General features: G+C 47.2%; 1 protein-coding gene across 1 annotated transcript; it reads right to left on the bottom strand.

Annotated features, from left to right (window-relative positions):
• Window positions 1–5,017: 5,017 nt before the first annotated feature.
• On the bottom strand, window positions 5,018–6,265 carry JR316_0008313 (uncharacterized protein; the record flags this gene model as incomplete). Its single annotated transcript, XM_047894028.1, has 1 exon — window positions 5,018–6,265. The coding sequence occupies one exon, from the start codon at window positions 6,263–6,265 to the stop codon at window positions 5,018–5,020; it is 1,248 nt and encodes a 415-aa protein (XP_047747343.1).
• Between the last annotated feature and the right edge of the window lie 5,871 nt (window positions 6,266–12,136).

Here is a 12,136-nt window from a genome sequence, read left to right on the forward strand (position 1 = left end):
TGCTCGTCCCTCTTATTGCAGACACATTAGCATCTAAAAAGATCACTGGAAACATCTCACATAGCAGCAACTTCTTCTGCTCTCGATGTCGACTTCCTCGGGCCCAGATTCACAATCTAGACCATACCCAATGGCCCCCTGGTCTTAGCCGCAGTGAACATGTTCTATGTGCTGAGGAGTGGCAGGCTGCCCCTTCATTTAAAAAACAAGAGCAACTTGCCCGAAAAAATGGAATCCGCTGGTCTGCTTTGCTTCTTCTACCGTACTGGCAACCGAGCCGGTGGTCGGTAATGGATGGCCTTCATGTACTGCTGCTTGGTGTTGTTCCCCGTCATTGCAGGGATCTTCTTGGTCTCAACATGAAGGGGCTTCCGTCGGAGGAAGACAACGACGAAGAGGCCCCTCTTCCTCCGGGTTTGATGGATAGAGCACGAACCGCCCTGTTAACGGGGTCATCGGGTCAGCTACAGAAGTTTAACATCAGAGTTTTAAGACGCCTGTGCGAAGAGAAGAAGATTAACCTTGCTTTTCGCAAAACGGGAAGTTGCAGAAAGAAAGATTTCGTCAGTGCTTTATTGGTAAGTTGTTTCGAGCCAGAATATCCTTTGTGGCTATGCTGATGATTGATTCCAGGGAAGAGACGTACCTTCAGCAGGACAATCGCTGCTTGACTCATCTGAAGATATGGGACTTCAATTTATTCTAGATGGCATTTCCTCCCCACTCACCAATCCCCCCACGCGAAAGATTAAGGCCACGTTCGCAAAAAAGACAAAGACGAATAAACCCGCTTCAGTCATAACTCAACAAATGCTGGTCCGTATTCGTCAAGACTCCGAGTTGACGCTTCGCCCTGCTTGGCAAGCTGCACTTCCTAAAACCTTTGGATCTCCAGGTCATGGAAAATTGAAGGCTGATCAGTGGAGAACTGTCATCGAATTTGATCTACCAGTGTCGCTCATTCAAATTTTGGCCACACAAAAGCCCTCTGGTGCTATACACAGGGACGCTCAACTTCATAAACTTGTCATTCTTACCGTCGACCTTGCCATAGCACTAAGCTGGGGTTTATCACGGCGCACTTCCAACTTACACATTGACAACTATACGTTGCATATAGGCCGGTACCTTCGTGGGGTGCAGGATTTATTTCCCGAATATGATCTGAAGCCAGTTCACCACTACGCACTTCATATTCAGGACGTGCTTCGCTCATTTGGACCCTTGCATGGAACATGGGCATTTCCATTGGAGAGGCTGATAGGTGTTTTGCAAAAATTTAACACGAATTCTAAGGCGGGTATGTTCAAGTTTATGTTTTCATATCCGTATATCATCAGAGGGCTTGCACGAACTGACACATTTTGTCTTGTGTATATCAGGGGAGATGGAGGCTACCGCCATGAGAACATTCTGTCGACGGTCCAAACTTATATGTTGGGTTGAAACCAGTGGTTGTCCAAAGATTCTCAAGGAAGCTTGGAGAGAATTCAGCTTCAAACAAAAACGGGACCTGGGATACGGGAATAATGCCGTTCAACCTCAGTCACAGGCATACGACCAACAGGACAACCTCCCTGGACCCCAGCTCGACCCGCCAGACGAACTTTGCCCTGATGTCTGTTCTCGTCCCAGTCGAGACAGGCTGACGCCCGACATGGAGCTATCGTTTTTGGTGAACTTTACACCTTCTGGAAACGAAACCAAGGTCTATTTCTCTCTGGATGCCATAGAAGTCTTTCATTCCTTTTCCCGAGGAAGTGTGCAATATACCGACTATCTCCAAACAGAAAAACATAGTGTTATATACTTTAGGCCAAATCCGACATCGCAGGACTTGAATCCAGCACAGATCCGCCACATCTTCCGGCACACACACCTTCAAGGCACAAGAACTATAGTGCAGATCTTTGCTGTTATTCACTGCTATATCCCTGCTATGCTTGATAGTGATCCATTTTCCCCCTTCCCAGAATTTCGCGCTGGAATATTCTCCGCGGAACCTTCGGCAACCTTTCAAATTGTGAAGAGCTCTCAAATTCATTGCCATGCAAACCGTCGTCCGTGGGATACATCGTCTGTAGTAATGAGGGCAGTTGACAGGGTACGTACGTCTCTTAATCCTTGACACAGCGATAGCACTCATAATTGCCACAGTGCTATTGAGACAGATGTGGCGATACAGCAGTCAACAGCAACAGATCCGGCACGACATCGTCTCTTTTCCACCAGAGCAGCTTTCAGACCCATGGAGGGCCGCAGTTACGACATACTCTGTTGTCTTTCCTGCTGCATTGCTGTAATCCAAAGCTGAAATTTGCAGAATGATATTAACTGTACTGTAAAATTCAGATAGTAGGCGAGACTTAGTGGTATTGTTGTTTACTCTCCTCTCATCTTCAATCCACCTGCTTCTCTACAGACCTGCTTCTCTACAGTGGTCTGTTCACATAGCCATCAAGGCATGCGTGCGTCTCCCATCGCATTACAACCATTGCAAAAGCGGTATACTCCTTGACATAAGAAAATCAACTTTAAATGTCTGCATCATTGAATAAGTCCGAGAGAGCAAGGATTTGGTTCCTTGAGGGCAGAGGTGTGATTTACAAAGTTGCAAGGAAGAGAGAGCGCGAAGTAGCCTGTGCTACGGATCCGGATGATGATCCGTGAGCCTGCTACCCCGCTTATAGTCTATGTATCGGATGCAGGGATTATCCGCTTCTTAACGAAGGGTGCAGGGCCTTAGGAAATCGAAGATGGAATTCTGGCATGTTTTCTTTCTTTTCTTTTTTCTTCTACTTCTTATTCTTTTCTAGGCCAAGATTATGTCGCCTCTACCCCACCGGTGCTCTCTGCTCACTCCATATCCTAGCCCAAAAAAAGACCACGAGCTACCACATCGGTCAGCTCAAGGCAAAGCTCGCAAAGCTCAGGCGCGACTTTATTGCCCACCTTCCTCGGGTGGAGTCGGTGGTGGTGGTGGTGGTGGTTTCAATGTAGCAAGGTGCGCACTTCCCTGTTTATCTTCACTCGCTAACACCCCATCAGAACCGGAATAGCGTCGGTCGGCTTTGTGGGCTGTCCCTCAGTAGGAAAGGTCTGTTTTCTCCGCTTCTCTGCTCCTCCATTCCGGCTACATCTTCCCCATGCACAGTCCACGCTTATGTCAAAGCTCACCGGCACCCGAAGCTTCAGAAATCGACTTTACAACTCTCACAACCGTGCCCGGTACCGGCAAAGTCCACGGCGCGCCTATCCAGATCCTCAATCTTCGTACGTCACTTTCTCTCGTCCCGAAAGATTCACCCACTCAGCTCGTTTGGTAGCCGATATTATCGAGGGTGCCGCAGACGGTAAAGGTAGAGGTCGACAAGGTGCTCCCACATTCCAATTGCCGTAATCCTTTAGTTCTTGACCTCCCACACTATATTATCATAGTCATCGCCGGTTCGGAAGCCCACCTATCTCGTCAGCTCACTCGCAAACCAGCTAAACTTCCGACTTAGTGGCGCGAACGAAGGCCATCCTCAGGGAGTACAGACTTAACGATGTCGATATTGCTATCAGGCAGCCAAATGCAACAGCAGACAATTTGGTAGACGTGATTGAAGGAAACAGGTGCGTCTGGCGCTTCATTGCCGAGAGGTGCTGCCCACAGCGCTTCATTGCCGAGAGGTGCTGCCCATTGTGCTCAACCATAGTTAGAGTCTACGTTCCAGCTATCTATGTATGTTTTTCATTTCGCATAAATCAAGTTTGCGATACTCATCTTTTCTTTTCATTATCTGGCCAGGTACTAAACAATGTCGACCTGATTGAACCGTTTTCCATCCACTCTCTCTGATTAGTTATGTTGACAGATTGATGCAATCTCAATCGAACAGCTCGACCTTCTGTCAGTTTACATCCCATGTGTTCCGTTATCACCATGTTCTGATTTATCTTGTGCTCGCAGCTACAAAATTCCCAAGTTTCTGTGTTGTTGTCTTCCTCCTTGATCAGTCTAGTTTGGTCTGTTCCAACGCCGTCTGCGTCCACGCTCGCTCACCACACTCATTACTCCTGCGCATGCCACTGGCTGGTCTCCGCCCAACAGCGTCCTACTCTCCTCTACCAACACCATGTGCAACTGCTGTGGTCCAAAGTGGAAGCGAGAAGTCGTTCCAGACCACAAGGTATCTTACTTCCTCCTCTTTTGCTTTTTCTCGCCCTTACCCCACCACACAGTTCGATTTCATCAACACCGCAGAGTTCACCGACAATGGCTTCATGATGCGGGTCAAGTCGGTCTGCTCTCGCTCTTTTCACCTCGCCCCCCGTTCATGTCTTCTTGCAGGTATCGTGGCTCTACATCATCGTCCTCAAATATCCCTCAATCATGAGCTATCATAAATCATTATCCCAACCACCCATATCTTATGTAGCTATGCTGTGGAAATAAATTTGATTCCTATGCCCGTCCATTATTCATCAGTACTCGCCCACACAATAGATGATTCTGTAGGGAATTATTTGCGGCTGGATCCTGGTATCTACCCTCATTTATCTGAAGTCTGGGGGATCAATTCGCATCGGGTACATTCTTGTGTGCGCCTCACTTCGGAAGCGGATACATAACCTGTTGAAACTTCCCACCATGACTTATCCTATCCTGTCCAGTGCCTAATTCGTCGCCACACACTCAAATACGCGCAATGTTATACATGGGATATAATTTGGCCCCTACTTATCGACTCCCAATCGCCTGAGTTAGAATCCCCACAATTTACACCTGAATTTTCCAGTAACCTCGATTAAACGACCACTTTCTGGGACCCTTGTCAATCATCGGCCCCAACCAAAACATTTGTAAACCTTTACAAGATTGAGATCGGAGGTCATTCAACATCTCCGAAGTTAGCTGACAGTTGTCAGGAATGTGATCGACGCAGTGGGATATGCGAAGTGTTGTCAAATCTGGAAACCATCGAAGCAATTTTCTCAGGTATAACTGTAGCAAGATAAGGTTAGCAAGTGATCAAAGACCGAAAAGCGAAGTGCGCACAAGAACGTCGGCGTTTAGGGTGTAAACACATAGGTGCAAAACACGGATGTTGGATGCAACTTCGTCCTCAGCGCCATCAAAACAAGTGCATGTAAGCTGTGACGTCGATGTTGTATGACTTGAGAGATGTACGGGAAGGGTAAGTCCGTGCGAGAAAGCTGAAGCAGGGGTGTGGTTATAGCAGTTTATTACCTTGATCATTGACCTAATAGAGTCGCAAATCATATCATTAGAAGTGGTCGGTGGGTGTACTTCGACAGAAGCTAGTGAAGAATTGTTGGCCATTAACCAGCCCGAGTAGTTCGCCGAAAAGGTGGCTTTGGTGAGAGGTGGAAGCCTGAGGATGGGTCGCTTATGATAAGGAATGGTATTTGTTTCATGTCCCACGTTCAAGAGCGACATCCGCTGTATTTTTGGGTTTTGGGAAGAGAAATAGGGTGGAAGAGTAATGGGGAGAATATCATGGACAGTGACCTTCAATGTTTCCATGGAAGGGAGCTGAAGGTCTTGAAGAACCCCTTGAATTATGGCACTGTTCGGAGAGCTTAACGTCAGATCTACGACAGACGATCCACTGAGTAGCAGTGGAAGAAGTTTCCGCATTCTGGAGGGTTCGAATATGGCGAGATCCAAGTCAACCATTAAAATGTTATACATTGAGCGACGCGCTGCAGAATCCAAAGTGTAAATCCCCATGGATGAAGCCTGAACAGCCAGCGGACTTCTTCTTTTCATCCTGGCCTGGGTTCTCTTGACCTTGGGTCGACCACTGCTCTCCTTTCCTTCTATGTTGAGCGAGAGACAGTCTGTTCCTAGCGATGAAAGAAGGGTAATGATGGCCAAGGGTAGTTGGCTATATGTGTTATAGATAGGAAGGTCGGAATGATTGAAATAGAGGAAAACGCTGGACACCTTGATCCGTGTTTCGAAGAATGGGCGTATGAGGTCCGAAAAATCAAGAAGCGACAATGTATCTATGTCGACACTGACGGTGAGATTTTCCAGTGCGAAATGGGAGGGAGGAAGTGCGGATAAGAGAATATAGATGGCCAACTGGGGTACGTTATCAAGAATTTGGATTCGAAGCCTAAGCTTGCGAAATGACTGGGAGAATGATATGACCTTGTGGCGATGCAGATATATATCATAGCATCTAAGCCGAAGGGATTTGCATGTCCGAGCCATGGTCAAGATGTCCGCAGAATCAAGATATTCGTTCATCAAGTGGTGTTGAATGTCATGGGAAAGGCCTAGAAAATTAAAGGCTGACGTGACCCTACGCCTCTGAAAGTATCTCTCTGTTACAATATATTAAATAGGATGAATAATGTCTATAGACTATACCTTTGATGATCGTGAAAGCTCATCGGATCTGGAGATGTACTTCAATTCGAAGGGTCCGAATTATCAGTCTATTAAACGGAAAATTTATTTGAGATACGTACCGCCGCAGCCTTGCGTTTTCGGGAGATACACTTTGCTGATACCTGGAAGTAATGTTTAAGATTTGAGGATGAGGCCATGGTAAGTGGTGGATACTGACTGGAATCCATCAGCCCAACCAATTGCGCAGTGGGTTTTAACAACTTCAATACACAATAGAACAATAAACTTATCGAAGTAGGGTCCCTCCACATAATTCGGTATCTCGAGTGTCGGTTGTCAACAAATAGCTCATGGTAACCGAAATCCTAGGCTTGGCGTTTTCATTCCGACAAATTCCAGTCGGGGATGCCATGCGAAGGCAGACAACTTGCGAATCATTTATTTTCTTCTCCACAAAGGCACAGATGCAGAGACAAAGATATTTACAAGAAATCCGACGTTCTAATTGTTCCCTGGCTCGATCATGCCCCTTCCTGTGCACGCCGTGCTTGCTTTGGTTATGCGTAGTAAAAAAATCTGTTGATTGGAAGAAAAGACGCCAGGTCAGTAGGCTCCTAGTAATTCCTACCTGCTGCGACATCATTGCATGTTACAACCGACTGGGCATGGATCTCTCATACATGCAGCTCAGGTACATTTCCTAAGTCGACTATGGATTAAAACCAGTTATGGGCTTAACAATTAGGGTGTCGATTGACGAGATCTCTGGAAATTCCCATGATCCTAATCATCCTTTTAGTCAAGTTTCAATCAATATATTGGCAACTCGTCAACGGCTGTTCTGTGACGAAACAGTTCGGTTAAAGGTGATTCAATGGCCCTAATTCAGTGATGAGGACATGGATTTGACGACTTCCTTTAATTAATATGCTTAAATTCTGTTGAAACCATCTCATCGCAATATGTTTAAACAGAGAATCCGTCATCTCCTATAAATCGAGACAGACGGACTCGCACGCCTACTGGCCTTTATATTATAATTAATGGCGAACAGAGAATGCGGCTCCGAAGGCCCGGTAACACAACTGTAACAAACCATCATATTTTTTCAAGGTTCGCGTGGAGCAGGGAGCATTCTGTACGGAATAGCACCCAACCTAACCTGATTCACTCGTTTTATAACTTGCAAGGTCTGGTCTCTACATCGGTCTGGTCGCATGTACAGTGCCAACTCCGATTGTGGCCTGGACCGGCCACATGACTCGCGCCGTCAAGCATATCCCTGGCGCAGAACTGTTAGGCTCGTGACCATCCTGTATGCATCCTCTTATACAGAGTGGCAGTCACAGGTCTACAGAACTGTCACTTACATACTGACTACCTCCAACAAAAACAGGTACGTTCTGAACTATTCTGTACACATATCCGCCCTGTTTAACCTCTGAAGTAGCAATATTTTAAGATGAAGGCGTTGCCATTGAGCGCGAGGCCATTGGCCGTGAGCCTGTGGAGGCGATATACGCAAGAATTGTGAAGAGCTCTCGGTTGACATCGTTCAGTCTTCCAATGCTCCCCAACTAAGTCTGACACGAAAATCTCAGGTTCCTCGTCAGAATTGCCGGGGCCACCTCGATTGAGCTGGAAAATCTATTTGAGATGTCGCAGCTCTTTGAAGAATATCCGATGCTACTTTATTGGAAGACAGAAAGTCTGCGTCTTTGGTCTGCTCTAGCTGCAATGCAGCAGTGTCGGATATATCTTTCCAGTATTTTATCATTTATTCAAGAAAGCAGCTCAAGCATCTCGTCAAAAATCTGGAATCCAAAACCAGAGGAAAGTATCTGGATGACTGGACAACCAGAATTGATTTCCGGATATAGGTAGATTGATTGGACACCTTCTCTTGACGTGGGATTTTTCTCCTTTACATATCCCCGAGTCTCCTGGATTTACCCTCTCTAGAACACTTTGAATGTGACATTGTTTCTCTTCTTCTATCCTCACGGGGCCAAGCTTCGCCTATTTCGCACAAACTCTCGGTCCTCTGAGCTCCTTTCAAACGCCCTCACCCTCTACCCAGAACTCCAAAGCCTAGTCGTCTTGCTTCTTGGAAAATCGTTCATGACCGTAAGTTTCCTATCCTATAATTGAATTTCCATAGTATATCTCTAGCTGACGAGCCTCTTCTTGAATCCGTCCGTGAGTCGGCTCGATTCAATAAACACTTGAACACGTTTGGACAATACGCCGGCTTGCAACCTCTGGACACCATAAAGTAAGTGCATCAGCATTAGAGACTTGAGGATATAAATATATTCATAACCATCTTACACATCGACCAGAAATAATCAAAACTAATCAAGTTGTGTGAGAACTTCTCTGAGAGAGGTGGCTATTTCATGTGACGTGCTACCCAACTGAGCGACGTGCGAAATCACCACCATCCTCCGACGCGAAGGACACGGTATTTTTGCAAAGATGCATGGGGGAAGTTTAGGACCCTGTCGACAGCTTTCGGTACCTAGCCTGTGAATGTCAAGTTTTCGCTTATATGGGGTCCTTATTTAAACCCAGGAGCGGATGTGGACCTTTAACATGTCGAACCACTGGGGTATGCCTTCAACTACAGCGATGGGTGGTAAGCGTGGTGGTCCCATATCGTCAATTTACTGTGCACTCACATCTATATCTATAGTCATCAATCTATCTCTCTTTTTTGCTGGCGCAAGCACCACTGCGGCACGCTCTTGGGACAGATGTAAAACTGCGAGATATGGAGCCGACGATATTTCTTCTGCCATAAGCACATTGCTTTTCTTGTTTTTCACGGTCTCTATTCAGTTGTCTCTACAGGGACCCGGTAAGTCATTCAAAGTCATTCATTAAGCCCAGGGGCCTGAAATTGAACTGAGTGCACAGGTGTACACTCACAAAATACGAAGGTTGCCCTTGCATATATGTGCGTAAGCGTAATTGTTATCTTGACCGTCAATAACCTATTGAGTGGCTTGAATGCGCAGGATACCGGTGTTTTCCTATGCAACGACATGGCAAGCATTTTCAAAATCATCAGTTATGCCGGCCAACTCCTCATTCCGAGTCCTTCAGGTTGTCACGGATTACACTTTTACTGACAATGTTCCGAGTTTCGGATGGAAGGACAAAGGAACTCATACTTTTATGTACAGGCCTATTTGCAGTAGCCTGGGTAATTCTTTCCGTTCAGGTATGGTGGGTATGTAGAAAGGATCTTGGTGGTTGGAAGGCCGACGTACACCCCCAATGTTCATTCGACGTTAACACCGTCGTTGCTCAAATTATCTGTGAGTGTCGACATTCTTATTGATCCATCTTCCCTAAATTATACTAAACCCGACCAGCGGATACCATAAGCAACATTTTTCTTATTCTAATCCCTGTCAGCATCGCTTTGGTCGCCAGCATACAGACTAGACAGAGGTTCCGACTTATCACCATGTTCTCCACAACTCTATTGGCCACCGCCGTCAGCTTTTACCACTCTTATGTCTTGCTTAGATGGAGTGGCTGGCAAGAGATACTCGCCGCCATACTCCAGGTATGTTACAAAGGGAGTTGTTATGGATTTGATCACAAACTGACTATCATGACGTTGTAGTGTACTGTCTGCGTGATAGTATCGAATATCAGTGTGCTAATTGCATGGCTCCTCCGAAGGACGCCTCCCGCATCGCCAGAGTCTGACGAACAACTATGGTTGCAGACAATTTCGTGGGCGGTGGGGTCTGCTACCAAGCTATTTTTGGCATGGGTTCCGGTCTCATCAGTTGCGAATTCGAATGATCACGGCGGCGGCTCGAACTCAGGGATTAGAGGAAATATACAATCGAATATGCAGTTGGAAATTGTTCAGGGGTAGACAGACAACGGAACCGTAAGCTTTATTGCAGTGCTTAAGCCCGTATGCGGCAGTAGCCTTATCCGTATATACTAGATCAATTGCCTGAATGCATAGGATGAGATTTGCCTTCACACCTTGTGCTGTTTCTGTACCCAGACATGAGCAAGCAATAACTGGTGACGTCGTTGTTCTCAAGGCTCCAGTTACTGCAATTAAACCCGACACGGTCTTTGCTCGAAGCCCACGCTCACGACCTCGGACATTTTCAATAGGAGGAAACACGAATGGGATCTTCCGGGGTGGTCGTTCGGTTCAAGTTCGGTTGGTACTCTAGTTTGCTAACTTGAGGGGGACTCCGCGAATCGCTAGTATCAATATGTGATAGTGCGTCGAGGGTCGTAACACTGATAATCGACGACCGTTGATGGCCACGGCGGATGTATTGTGCTTCAAGTCTCTACATAACTACTTTTCCATCCTGCGTGATTCTCGCTTACACACCAGACGCACCCATAACAGTCCAGTTGAGCTCACACCGTACAGTGAAATACCACGGTTGAATGGATTCAAGAGTGCTGACCAGTGAGTCGGGGAGTTGGTCTTGCCATGAGCAGAATTTTGGACAAGTTCGGCCATCCGACCTCTGTGTGGCAAACAGTTGGTGGATTGGTATGTGAGTGGCTTACTTTGGAGTTGCTTTGGAGTAGCGTCGTGCGGACATATAATTCACGTGGGCGTGGTGTGTGTTATAAGTATGTAGATGAGACAGGCTAGCGAGCCGGTCTATGTCATGGTCAAGGCCACCTATTTGTCTCTACATTTCATACCCTTTACCTGACTTTCTCCGCCTCTTGTGCATTTTGCCAAACTTTCCTAGACTCAAGCTCTCTTGAATATGTATTGTGCTTCATGTTTCTACATAACTAGGCTGTATGTAGATGGTTTCCGTCGTCGAATCAACGCGATATTTCCCCCTTTTCAATGTGCAGAATTTTGGAAGAATTACCTAAACTTAACAGCGTGACAAATATACGTGACAGATACATGATTGGTCATCACACCGGATCAGACCAACTCACCGACTCACTGGTCAGCATTCTTGTCCGCACGTTCACAACGACCCATCCACCATCGTTGCTTTGCGGATCCGAAATAATGCCACAGGTGCGTGCGCTTCGCACAGTACATGCCCAAGCTCGCCGTTCCCTGTCTACATTCTCAGCCTCCCTGAAAAACCAAGGATCACCCCTGGGCTGGGGGTTTCAGGTAGGCTTCGAACGTAGACAGGGATTGGCGGGAGTGGCTTTGGCTGGGTCCCAACATATCCACACCTACCACCCATAGGGAACAGACCAAACGCAGACCAACTGCGACTACGCGCGGTACACGGTATGGGATCCTTTCACCCGTTGTTGACAATCTCACCATCCCTGCTCCTCTTAGATGTGGTCTGGCAGGATCTATGCAAGCTGCAAGGAGGTCGTTTTTACAGCGCTCCATCCGCCCCCTCGATTGCTCTCCGCTATACAGGCAGAAGCGGCCGTCGACCAGTTCTTCGAGTCGGAGGCGAGCCCGACGACTTTGTTAGGCGCGTTGCCGCTCTCATCACCCCAACCCCGCGATTCTGAGTCAGAAACGCCGTAGGATTTCGGGCGTCGCTCTGAGTCGACATGCACGCAAGTTTAGGCGCACGGATGACTATGCCCGACGTGGGCACAGTCCCTCCGCCCAACTATGGAGAGGGTGGTGGCGCAGGCCTGTATCAAAGATTCCGCGGTCGATCTGGGGTCTCTGCCGGCGACTCAGGGCGCGTATGGGGCACAGGTAGAGGACCATGAGGGACTGAGAGCTGTTCCCTCGCAAGGTATCTCCTTGGGATGGATGGT

The sequence above is a fragment of the Psilocybe cubensis genome, chromosome 7, assembly GCF_017499595.1.
Source record: "Psilocybe cubensis strain MGC-MH-2018 chromosome 7, whole genome shotgun sequence".
Classification (NCBI taxonomy): domain Eukaryota; kingdom Fungi; phylum Basidiomycota; class Agaricomycetes; order Agaricales; family Agrocybaceae; genus Psilocybe; species Psilocybe cubensis.